Here is a 14,636-nt window from a genome sequence, read left to right as displayed (position 1 = left end):
CTCTATACAGCTTATGTCCAATACCGACTGTTTTAATGTGTCTATATACAACTTATGTCCAATACCGACTGTTTTAATGTGTCTATATACAACTTATGTCCAATACCAACTGTTTTAATGTGTCTCTATACAACTTATGTCCAATACCGACTGTTTTAATGTGTCTCTATACAGCTTATGTCCAATACCGACTGTTTTAATGTGTCTATATACAGCTTATGTCAAATACCGACTGTTTTAACGTGTCTATATACAGCTTATGTCCAATACCGACTGTTTTAATGTGTCTATATACAACTTATGTCCAATACCGACTGTTTTAATGTGTCTATATACAGCTTATGTCCTATACCGACTGTTTTAATGTGTCTCTATACAGCTTATGTCCAATACCGACTGTTTTAATGTGTCTATATACAGCTTATGTCCAATACCGACTGTTTTAATGTGTCTATATACAACTTATGTCCAATACCGACTGTTTTAATGTGTCTATATACAGCTTATGTCCAATACCGACTGTTTTAATGTGTCTCTATACAGCTTATGTCCAATACCGACTGTTTTAACGTGTCTATATACAGCTTATGTCCAATACCGACTGTTTTAATGTGTCTCTATACAACTTATGTCCAATACCGACTGTTTTAATGTGTCTATATACAGCTTATGTCCAATACCGACTGTTTTAACGTGTCTATATACAGCTTATGTCCAATACCGACTGTTTTAATGTGTCTCTATACAACTTATGTCCAATACCGACTGTTGTAATGTGTCTAAATACAACTGATGTCCAATACCGACTGTTTTAACGTGTCTCTATACACCTTATGTCCAATACCGACTGTTTTAATGTGTCTATATACAGCGTATGTCCAATACCGACTGTTTTAATGTCTCTATATACAGCTTATGTCCAATACCGACTGTTTTAATGTCTCTATATACAGCTTATGTCCAATACCGACTGTTTTAACGTGTCTCTATACAGCTTATGTCCAATACCGACTGTTTTAATGTGTCTATACAGCTTATGTCCAATACCGACTGTTTTAATGTGTCTATACAGCTTATGTCCAATACCGACTGTTTTAATGTGTCTCTATACACCTTATGTCCAATACCGACTGTTTTAATGTGTCTATACAGCTTATGTCCAATACCGACTGTTTTAATGTGTCTCTATACAGCTTATGTCCAATACCGACTGTTTTAATGTGTCTATATACAACTTATGTTCAATACCGACTGTTTTAATGTGTCTATATACAACTTATGTCCAATACCGACTGTTTTAATGTGTCTCTATACAGCTTATGTCCAATACCGACTGTTTTAATGTGTCTCTATACAGCTTATGTCCAATACCGACTGTTTTAATGTGTCTCTTTACAGCTTATGTCCAATACCGACTGTTTTAATGTGTCTATACAGCTGATGTCCAATACCGACTGTTTTAATGTGTCTATATACAGCTGATGTCCAATACCGACTGTTTTAATGTGTCTATATACAGCTTATGTCCAATACCGACTGTTTTAATGTGTCTATATACAACTTATGTCCAATACCGACTGTTTTAATGTGTCTCTATACAGCTTATGTCCAATACCGACTGTTTTAATGTGTCTCTATACAACTTATGTCCAATACCGACTGTTTTAATGTGTCTCTATACAGCTTATGTCCAATACCGACTGTTTTAATGTGTCTATATACAACTCATGTCCAATACCGACTGTTTTAATGTGTCTATATACAACTTATGTCCAATACCAACTGTTTTAATGTGTCTCTATACAACTTATGTCCAATACCGACTGTTTTAATGTGTGTCTATACAGCTTATGTCCAATACCGACTGTTTTAATGTGTCTATATACAGCTTATGTCCAATACCGACTGTTTTAACGTGTCTATATACAGCTTATGTCCAATACCGACTGTTATAGTGTGTCTATATACAACTTATGTCCAATACCAACTGTTTTAATGTGTCTCTATACAACTTATGTCCAATACCGACTGTTTTAATGTGTCTCTATACAGCTTATGTCCAATACCGACTGTTTTAATGTGTCTATATACAGCTTATGTCCAATACCGACTGTTTTAACGTGTCTATATACAGCTTATGTCCAATACCGACTGTTTTAATGTGTCTCTATACAACTTATGTCCAATACCGACTGTTTTAATGTGTCTCTATACAGCTTATGTCCAATACCGACTGTTTTAATGTGTCTATATACAGCTTATGTCCAATACCGACTGTTTTAACGTGTCTATATACAGCTTATGTCCAATACCGACTGTTTTAATGTGTCTCTATACAACTTATGTCCAATACCGACTGTTTTAATGTGTCTGTATACAGCTTATGTCCAATACCGACTGTTTTAATGTGTCTCTATACAACTTATGTCCAATACCGACTGTTTTAATGTGTCTATATACAGCTTATGTCCAATACCGACTGTTTTAACGTGTCTCTATACACCTTATGTCCAATACCGACTGTTTTAATGTGTCTATATACAGCGTATGTCCAATACCGACTGTTTTAATGTGTCTATATACAGCTTATGTCCAATACCGACTGTTTTAATGTATCTATATACAGCTTATGTCCAATACCGACTGTTTTATTGTGTCTATATACAACTTATGTCCAATACCGACTGTTTTAATGTGTCTATATACAGCTTATGTCCAATACCGACTGTTTTAATGTGTCTATATACAACTTATGTCCAATACCGACTGTTTTAATGTGTCTATATACAGCTTATGTCCAATACCGACTGTTTAAACGTGTCTCTATACACCTTATGTCCAATACCGACTGTTTTAATGTGTCTATATACAGCTTATGTCCAATACCGACTGTTTTAACGTGTCTCTATACACCTTATGTCCAATACCGACTGTTTTAATGTGTCTATATACAGCGTATGTCCAATACCGACTGTTTTAATGTGTCTATATACAGCTTATGTCCAATACCGACTGTTTTAATGTGTCTATATACAACTTATGTCCAATACCGACTGTTTTAATGTGTCTCTAAACAGCTTATGTCCAATACCGACTGTTTTAATGTGTCTCTATACAGCTTATGTCCAATACCGACTGTTTTAATGTGTCTATATACAGCTTATGTCCAATACCGACTGTTTTAACGTGTCTCTATACACCTTATGTCCAATACCGACTGTTTTAATGTGTCTATATACAACTTATGTCCAATACCGACTGTTTTAATGTGTCTCTATACAGCTTATGTCCAATACCGACTGTTTTAATGTGTCTCTATACAGCTTATGTCCAATACCGACTGTTTTAATGTGTCTCTATACAGCTTATGTCCAATACCGACTGTTTTAATGTGTCTATATACAGCTTATGTCCAATACCGACTGTTTTAACGTGTCTCTATACACCTTATGTCCAATACCGACTGTTTTAATGTGTCTATATACAACTTATGTCCAATACCGACTGTTTTAATGTGTCTCTATACAGCTTATGTCCAATACCGACTGTTTTAATGTGTCTCTATACAGCTTATGTCCAATACCGACTGTTTTAATGTGTCTCTATACAGCTGATGTCCAATACCGACTGTTTTAATGTGTCTATATACAGCTTATGTCCAATACCGACTGTTTTAATGTGTCTATATACAACTTATGTCCAATACCGACTGTTTTAATGTGTCTCTATACAGCTTATGTCCAATACCGACTGTTTTAATGTGTCTCTATATAACTTATGTCCAATACCGACTGTTTTAATGTGTCTCTATACAGCTTATGTCCAATACCGACTGTTTTAATATGTCTATATACAACTTAAGTCCAATACCGACTGTTTTAATGTGTCAATATACAACTTATGTCCAATACCGACTGTTTTAAGTGTCTATACAGCTTATGTCCAATACCAACTGTTTTAATGTGTCTCTATACAACTTATGTCCAATACCGACTGTTTTAATGTGTCTCTATACACCTTATGTCCAATACCGACTGTTTTAATGTGTCTATATACAGCTTATGTCCAATACCGACTGTTTTAATGTGTCTATATACAACTTATGTCCAATACCGACTGTTTTAATGTGTCTCTATACAGCTTATGTCCAATACCGACTGTTTAAATGTGTCTATATACAACTTATGTCCAATACCGACTGTTTTAATGTGTCTATATACAACTTATGTCCAATACCAACTGTTTTAATGTGTCTCTATACAACTTATGTCCAATACCGACTGTTTTAATGTGTCTCTATACAGCTTATGTCCAATACCAACTGTTTTAATGTGTCTATATACAACTTATGTCCAATACCGTCTGTTTTAATGTGTCTATATACAACTGATGTCCAATACCGACTGTTTTAATGTGTCTATACAGCTTATGTCCAATACCGACTGTTTTAACGTGTCTCTATACACCTTATGTCCAATACCGACTGTTTTAATGTGTCTCTATACAACTTATGTCCAATACCGACTGTTTTAACGTGTCTCTATACACCTTATGTCCAATACCGACTGTTTTAATGTGTCTCTATACACCTTATGTCCAATACAGACTGTTTTAATGTGTCTATATACAGCTTATGTCCAATACCGACTGTTTTAATGTGTCTATATACAGCTTATGTCCAATACCGACTGTTTTAACGTGTCTCTATACACCTTATGTCCAATACCGACTGTTTTAATGTGTCTATATACAGCGTATGTCCAATACCGACTGTTTTAATGTGTCTATATACAGCTTATGTCCAATACCGACTGTTTTAATGTGTCTATATACAGCTTATGTCCAATACCGACTGTTTTAACGTGTCTCTATACAGCTTATGTCCAATACCGACTGTTTTAATGTGTCTATACAGCTTATGTCCAATACCGACTGTTTTAATGTGTCTATACAGCTTATGTCCAATACCGACTGTTTTAATGTGTCTATATACAGCTTATGTCCAATACCGACTGTTTTAATGTGTCTATACAACTTATGTCCAATACCGACTGTTTTAACGTGTCTATATACAGCTTATGTCCAATACCGACTGTTTTAATGTGTCTATACAGCTTATGTCCAATACCGACTGTTTTAATGTGTCTCTATACACCTTATGTCCAATACCGACTGTTTTAATGTGTCTATATACAACTTATGTTCAATACCGACTGTTTTAATGTGTCTATATACAACTTATGTCCAATACCGACTGTTTTAATGTGTCTCTATACAGCTTATGTCCAATACCGACTGTTTTAATGTGTCTCTATACAGCTTATGTCCAATACCGACTGTTTTAATGTGTCTCTTTACAGCTTATGTCCAATACCGACTGTTTTAATGTGTCTATACAGCTGATGTCCAATACCGACTGTTTTAATGTGTCTATATACAGCTGATGTCCAATACCGACTGTTTTAATGTGTCTATATACAGCTTATGTCCAATACCGACTGTTTTAATGTGTCTATATACAACTTATGTCCAATACCGACTGTTTTAATGTGTCTCTATACAGCTTATGTCCAATACCGACTGTTTTAATGTGTCTCTATACAACTTATGTCCAATACCGACTGTTTTAATGTGTCTCTATACAGCTTATGTCCAATACCGACTGTTTTAATGTGTCTATATACAACTCATGTCCAATACCGACTGTTTTAATGTGTCTATATACAACTTATGTCCAATACCAACTGTTTTAATGTGTCTCTATACAACTTATGTCCAATACCGACTGTTTTAATGTGTCTCTATACAGCTTATGTCCAATACCGACTGTTTTAATGTGTCTATATACAGCTTATGTCCAATACCGACTGTTTTAACGTGTCTATATACAGCTTATGTCCAATACCGACTGTTTTAATGTGTCTATATACAACTTATGTCCAATACCAACTGTTTTAATGTGTCTCTATACAACTTATGTCCAATACCGACTGTTTTAATGTGTCTCTATACAGCTTATGTCCAATACCGACTGTTTTAATGTGTCTATATACAGCTTATGTCCAATACCGACTGTTTTAACGTGTCTATATACAGCTTATGTCCAATACCGACTGTTTTAATGTGTCTCTATACACCTTATGTCCAATACCGACTGTTTTAATGTGTCTATATACAGCGTATGTCCAATACCGACTGTTTTAATGTGTCTATATACAGCTTATGTCCAATACCGACTGTTTTAATGTATCTATATACAGCTTATGTCCAATACCGACTGTTTTATTGTGTCTATATACAACTTATGTCCAATACCGACTGTTTTAATGTGTCTATATACAGCTTATGTCCAATACCGACTGTTTTAATGTGTCTATATACAACTTATGTCCAATACCGACTGTTTTAATGTGTCTATATACAGCTTATGTCCAATACCGACTGTTTAAACGTGTCTCTATACACCTTATGTCCAATACCGACTGTTTTAATGTGTCTATATACAGCTTATGTCCAATACCGACTGTTTTAACGTGTCTCTATACACCTTATGTCCAATACCGACTGTTTTAATGTGTCTATATACAGCGTATGTCCAATACCGACTGTTTTAATGTGTCTATATACAGCTTATGTCCAATACCGACTGTTTTAATGTGTCTATATACAACTTATGTCCAATACCGACTGTTTTAATGTGTCTCTATACAGCTTATGTCCAATACCGACTGTTTTAATGTGTCTCTATACAGCTTATGTCCAATACCGACTGTTTTAATGTGTCTATATACAGCTTATGTCCAATACCGACTGTTTTAACGTGTCTCTATACACCTTATGTCCAATACCGACTGTTTTAATGTGTCTATATACAACTTATGTCCAATACCGACTGTTTTAATGTGTCTCTATACAGCTTATGTCCAATACCGACTGTTTTAATGTGTCTCTATACAGCTTATGTCCAATACCGACTGTTTTAATGTGTCTCTATACAGCTGATGTCCAATACCGACTGTTTTAATGTGTCTATATACAGCTTATGTCCAATACCGACTGTTTTAATGTGTCTATATACAACTTATGTCCAATACCGACTGTTTTAATGTGTCTCTATACAGCTTATGTCCAATACCGACTGTTTTAATGTGTCTCTATATAACTTATGTCCAATACCGACTGTTTTAATGTGTCTCTATACAGCTTATGTCCAATACCGACTGTTTTAATGTGTCTATATACAACTTAAGTCCAATACCGACTGTTTTAATGTGTCTATATACAACTTATGTCCAATACCGACTGTTTTAAGTGTCTATACAGCTTATGTCCAATACCAACTGTTTTAATGTGTCTCTATACAACTTATGTCCAATACCGACTGTTTTAATGTGTCTCTATACACCTTATGTCCAATACCGACTGTTTTAATGTGTCTATATACAGCTTATGTCCAATACCGACTGTTTTAATGTGTCTATATACAACTTATGTCCAATACCGACTGTTTTAATGTGTCTCTATACAGCTTATGTCCAATACCGACTGTTTAAATGTGTCTATATACAACTTATGTCCAATACCGACTGTTTTAATGTGTCTATATACAACTTATGTCCAATACCAACTGTTTTAATGTGTCTCTATACAACTTATGTCCAATACCGACTGTTTTAATGTGTCTCTATACAGCTTATGTCCAATACCAACTGTTTTAATGTGTCTATATACAACTTATGTCCAATACCGTCTGTTTTAATGTGTCTATATACAACTGATGTCCAATACCGACTGTTTTAATGTGTCTATACAGCTTATGTCCAATACCGGCTGTTTTAACGTGTCTCTATACACCTTATGTCCAATACCGACTGTTTTAATGTGTCTCTATACAACTTATGTCCAATACCGACTGTTTTAACGTGTCTCTATACACCTTATGTCCAATACAGACTGTTTTAATGTGTCTATATACAGCTTATGTCCAATACCGACTGTTTTAATGTGTCTCTATACACCTTATGTCCAATACAGACTGTTTTAATGTGTCTATATACAGCTTATGTCCAATACCGACTGTTTTAATGTGTCTATACAGCTTATGTCCAATACCGACTGTTTTAACGTGTCTCTACACACCTTATGTCCAATACCGACTGTTTTAACGTGTCTATATACAACTTATGTCCAATACCGACTGTTTTAATGTGTCTATACAGCTTATGTCCAATACCGACTGTTTTAACGTGTCTCTATACAGCTTATGTCCAATACCGACTGTTTTAATGTGTCTATACAACTTATGTCCAATACCGACTGTTTTAATGTGTCTATATACAGCTTATGTCCAATACCGACTGTTTTAATGTGTCTCTATACAACTTATGTCCAATACCGACTGTTTTAATGTGTCTATATACAACTTATGTCCAATACCGACTGTTTTAATGTGTCTATACAACTTATGTCCAATACCGACTGTTTTAACGTGTCTCTATACACCTTATGTCCAATACCGACTGTTTTAATGTGTCTATATACAGCTTATGTCCAATACCGACTGTTTTAATGTGTCTATATACAACTTATGTCCAATACCGACTGTTTTAATGTGTCTATATACAACTTATGTCCAATACCGACTGTTTTAATGTGTCTATATACAGCTTATGTCCAATACCGACTGTGCTGAGACTCTCGTCGTTGATAACTGCGGATGTTTAATCAATAAAGCAGAGTTTACGTGAACCGCAGCAAACTGTAAAGTATACCTAGCTAAGGAAAGCAACAAAGCTTATTATATTAAACATGGGCTTTTACCAAACACCTACCTCAAAGGAGTGCCGAAAGCACACATACATGGTATACAAGTACTATGTTTAGAATGCCGTTCCCTGGATTCTGTTAAATAAGTCATTAGTGGTGGCAATGTCGTTATAAAACAGGTATAGCTGATGTTGATTACACGTAGACAAATCTGGCGGGTCTGTGTGGTGGCTTGGGGATAATCCTTAAAATCATTCGTCTGTCAGATTTCTATCTCAGAGTTCAACGATTGACCCATGTAAAAATGGTGGCACAACCGGAAGTGATACTCATTTATCTAAATAAATCAACGCGTGAACAGAAAAATGGAAATTTGTCCGTATTCATAGTCAATATAAATCATGCAAATATTCCTTAAATTATCCCGGCTGTTAATAGGACGTTAAAGAAAATAAACCACACCAAACCAAATTCATTGCGCATGTGTTATTTTATATTATTGGCCAAGTAAATATTGAAGTCTTTGTCACGTGGTATAAAGATGACAACAGTCGTCGGTCCTTCTCCTCAAGTGCACTGTTTGTACCCTGTGTGAATGGCAGTTACATTAACCTCTTATTGACATAAATATACATAAACTATTCCCACGCATTTTGTTAATTGACCAATTATAGGATACCATTTACGTTTCTGTTGCTATATATAGAACGAGAGGCGCATTGTCTGATAACAGTTGTAACAGAAGTGTTGACGTATGAGTACAAAGCGTCATGTCAGACACCGATTGGTGACAGGGTCGCAGACACGCTTGTCACCAACGCACTTTGATATGTTCCTGCAGCACTTGTAAAGCTGTGCCATCACAATAGAGACGTACAGCCATTTACGGTATAGGAAGGGGGGGGAACACGTGGAGCAATTTTAGTACAATCAGCTTTTGTTTAGTTCCAGATCAGCTTGCGTCTGAAAGCCCAAAAAGTATCACTATATATATCTTTGAACAAATGTTTTTGTTTCTGATCTATCATTTACCACGACAAAGTAAACCTTCCTTTTGTACTGCTTAGTGATGCCGAATTGCGCTACAATTCAGTTTACTTCATAACTTATATCTACCGACCTGAACAATTATAGACATATGGCTGACGAGGGTGACAGAAATATACTATACATTTGAACATTACAATAGATGATATACAGAGAGAAAAGGCGAATTGGATTTGATAAATTTAGACTTTGTAATAATACTATCGGGAAAAAAGAAACTTTTAGACTCGTGGTCTAAATTCTATTAACTTTTCCACTGAGCTAACTCCGTGCATTGTGAAAATGTTCTTCAGTTCAAATTCAGTCGACCGTGACCCCGCTTGACGCTGCATGCTTTCAGCAGTTTTTTCAAGAAAACCTGTCTCCGGGGTACCCTTACACCACATGTGCTTGTAAATCATTACAAACCGAACATTTGAACAGCACAGATGCCTTTCGAAGCGAACTTACAGCGAAATGCCGCGATTGTGTGAAGTTGATAGGGGTAGGGACATTCACAACGTCATGTACCTCAGTAATATTGTGTATATGAGACAACAATATCACGGAGGGCAATCACGTGATCTGAAGATACCAATTCAAAATGGTGGCCACCAGTGTAGAAAGCATAAAATGAGGTAAGACACTGAAAATAGTCATTACATAGGCTTTTCATTGTAGCGAGCATATTCTTTACTCTAATCTAGACATATCCATACCTCATGTGTTTTGGAACAGTCCGTAGTTTTCCGTAACATTCTGACCAAAATTTTGAATGGAATTCGTCAGTGGAATCCTTTCGATGTTACGGATAACTACAAACTGTCCCAGCACACATGAGGTATGGATATGTCGAGATTATAGTATGACATATGCTCGCTACAATACAAAAACCTATGTAATGAGTATTTTCAATATCTTACCTCATTTTATGTTTTCTACACTAGCGGCCGCCATGTTGAATTCGTATCGTCTGACCACGTGATTCCACACCGTGAATATCACGTTAACTGGGCGTCTCAGAGCCACAGGGAGATTGGGTGACCGTCACATGGGCGGACGTCCTCGCATTACGTCGCGACGTCAAGATAGGGTTATACTTCTCGCACCTCCGTAACCGACTTCAGACGGCGACGAAGACGGCACGTCAAGTTATCGGTATTCATGGTCAACCATTGTGTCCAAGAACGGTTAGGAATTGATTGTGGGGGTTTCATTTAAGGCCACGACATTCCCAATGTTGGTCTGCCACTTACGCTGTGGCCACGCCAACGTCGAATGCCGTGGTTGCTTGCACATACACCTTATCGGTTTATTTTGGCCCATTAGAGACGCGTGTTGTTCACGGATGAGTCTCGCTTTACAGGTCAGATGGACGACAACGTGTCTAACGACGTCGGGGTGTGAGAGATTCTGACGTAACGGAAAGCGACAGATTCGGGGAGGGTCTGTTATGGTATGGGCAGGGATATCTCAAGGCGTGAACACACCTCTCGTGGTTATCGACGGTAATCTTACAGCAGTAAGATATCGGGATCAGATCTTGAGACCACACGATCTTCTTCTTATCCATCACCGTAACCTTACGTTGGAGTAGGACAATGCGAGGCCCTATGTTGTTGGGATTTGTCGTAACTTTCTGACTCAAAACAACGTTCCAGTTATTAATTGGCCATCATACAGTCCATATATGTCCCAAATCGAGCAAAGGGCAATAAACACCTTTGTGGGGTCAATATTACGGCGAGTTAGATCAGCGACTGATGCCAGGGGTGGGCATACGAGCTACTGATTTGGATCTAGAAATGGCGTAGGATACCATTGTTTTAATGGTATTCACTGAAACATAATCTGTGATAGATCAACAAAGTTCATCAGAATTCAGTAGTGATGAAATAATCGAGCAACCAATACCATGAACACATCATCAAAGAACCTTGTGAAATAATTACTATCGGAAATAAAATTTTCTTTTTCTTTTTTAACTGATTTACACAATTACAAGACAAAAGACCACGTGGTAAAGACATGTTCCTTTAAGATGCTTCACTGTCGACATCGTTACACTGCTAGCATGTCACACACAACACTTTGATTAAAGAGAATCGAAAACGTTATGGTGGATGGTACTAATTAAGATATAGTAAATTACGGTTAGTATTGCATAAAATAGTATTTTATTATTTTCAGTCCAACATGATGACCCTATCACGTAGTAACGATCCTAGCTGGAACATGCTTTCTAATTCTCTCCCCTTTTTTTTCCAGTTGCCTCTCTTGTTTCCAGCGTCATGTCACTAACCCTTATCGCCTGTGATCGGTTTTTCGGGATTGTGTTCGCCATGAAGGCCCACATCATAGAGAGACGTGCTTTTCACAGCATACTTGTGATATGGATAATTTCCCTTGCCATGGGCGTTCCCATGTTGGTGGTGAGAACAGTCCATAAACGACAATGGCGTGACCATTTAGAACTTTGGTGTGAAGGAGATTGGACTGTTGTCCAGAGAGTTTCACCTGAAACTGGACAGAGGATGGACCACCGTCCAGGTCGAGTGGCCTACTTGACAGTTATAACCGTCGTGCTGTTTTTCATTCCGATGTTGATAATGCTTGGTACATATGTCGGCATCATCAAAACTTTGTGGCAGGCCAAGGTGCCAGGGGAACGACTGTCCAGTGACGTCAAGGTGGAAACCAAGGTCAAACGAAAGGTAGGTACACTGTGTACGAGTGTTTAAAACATATAGTATTGTTGGGAATCTCGGAAGAGTTACCTCCCCTTGTGTGGATTTTCCTGTGGCGGGAGATGCGATTCGCTCTCTTCGACCCAAGCTATGAACCAGCAGGACGTGCGGTAATTCCCCATGTCATAAACTTCGTCGAATTAGAGCGTTTGGTGACCTCTCCGGGTCTTTGTGAGCGGGGACGGCTACAACAGGGATCTGTGTGACCCTTTCTCTGTTAAATGTAGAATTGTTTAGTTGTTTTTAACCTGTTATCGTAAATAAAGTCTGTTGAAATCTTACAGTATTTAATATAGAACTCAAACAGATATCTGGTCCTTATAGGTGTCACCATGGTGATAAAGGAAACGAAGAGTTGGAATTTCGGGAAGAATAGATGTCATACTTTAAATTGTCCTAACACTTCCCAGAACGAACAGAGGATATTAACAAATGTGTAACAGGAGAGGAGAAAATGTAGCGGCCAGACCGGGGTTCGAACCCGGGACCTCCGAACACTAACCGGATGCTCTACCGATTGAGCTACCTAGTCACCGATGATCGACCCAGTCCAGTCCCGCTATAAATGCCATAACTGTACACATTCGATAGTTTGGGATCATTGACGTCAGTGTAGAATGTATCGCGACCCTGTGACACACCGTGATACCGATATATACAGGTTATGGTAATCAGCGGGGCCTAAATCAATCGAACATAATTCCACAGCCATCCCTAATGACTGATCGAAAGAAATATGGGAACAAAAACTTTAAATATGTTTAATAATAGATAACATCAATGCCGACCTATGAAGGTTCGAGAACCGCTGTAGTAAGTGTAATTTTACTCTGCTTTTTAAGGCATTTCAGCTGATGAGAACATTAAATTGTGGTACAATAATAACAGTGGTCGTGTCCCTGTTCTTCTAGAGACAAGGTTAGAGTCGGTACAGGTTTAAAGACCTTAGGGAAATCTGGCTTGACAACAGACATATTGTAAGCTCTACCTTCCCAGAGGAGGTGTGGTGAGGTTACATCAGTACTACAGTTATATAGTCCATCGTCGGACTGGTTGTTGAAACGGTTCCAGAAGTATTTTTAGGTTTTATTTATTATTTACGATTGTAGAAGTTGTGTTAACACCAAGAGAGTGTCTACTTATATCCCACACAGGAATATAGATAGTATTGTCATTGGACGTATTGTCTACACAGGAGTATAGATAGTATTGCCACACGACGTATTGTCTACACAGGAATATAGAGAGTATTGGACGTATTGTCTACACAGGAATATAGATAGTATTGCCATTGGACGTATTGTCTACACAGGAATATAGATAGTATTGTCACACGACGTATTGTCTACACAGGAATATAGATAGTATTGGACGTATTGTCTACACAGGAATATAGATAGTATTGTCACACGACGTATTGTCTACACAGGAATATAGATAGTATTGTCATTGGACGTATTGTCTACACAGGAATATAGATAGTATTGGACGTATTGTCTACACAGGAATATAGATAGTATTGTCACACGACGTATTGTCTACACAGGAATATAGATAGTATTGTCACACGACGTATTGTCTACACAGAAATATAGATAGTATTGGACGTATTGTCTACACAGGAATATAGATAGTATTGTCATTGGACGTATTGTCTACACAGGAATATAGATAGTATTGTACGTATTGTCTTCACAGGAATATAGATATTATTGTCACACGACGTATTGTCAAACAGGAATATAGATAGTATTGTCATTGGACGTATTGTCTACACAGGAATATAGATAGTATTGTACGTATTGTCTTCACAGGAATATAGATAGTATTGTCACACGACGTATTGTCTACACAGGAATATAGATAGTATTGTCATTGGACGTATTGTCTACACAGGAATATAGATAGTATTGGACGTATTGTCTACACAGGAATATAGATAGTATTGTCACACGACGTATTGTCTACACAAGAATATAGATAGTATTGTCATTTGACGTATTGTCTACACAGGAATATAGATAGTATTGGACGTATTGTCTACACAGGAATATAGATAGTATTGGACGTATTGTCTACACAGAAATATAGATAGTA

The 14,636-nt window shown here is 37.1% G+C and overlaps 1 protein-coding gene across 1 annotated transcript in view; it reads left to right on the top strand.

The window, feature by feature from the left end:
- LOC117339593 (QRFP-like peptide receptor) overlaps nt 1–14,636 on the top strand; it is a 59,513-nt gene that overhangs the window by 31,255 nt on the left and 13,622 nt on the right. The window contains exon 2 of the mRNA XM_033901285.1: nt 12,061–12,506. Within this exon, the coding sequence (XP_033757176.1) occupies nt 12,061–12,506 (446 nt within the window). The remainder of the gene's footprint in view (nt 1–12,060; nt 12,507–14,636) is intronic.

This window comes from Pecten maximus, chromosome 1 (assembly GCF_902652985.1).
Source record: "Pecten maximus chromosome 1, xPecMax1.1, whole genome shotgun sequence".
Taxonomy (NCBI): Eukaryota; Metazoa; Mollusca; class Bivalvia; order Pectinida; family Pectinidae; genus Pecten; species Pecten maximus.
The sequence above is the reverse complement of the archived record's forward strand: the minus strand, read 5'-3'. Positions and strand labels throughout refer to the sequence as shown.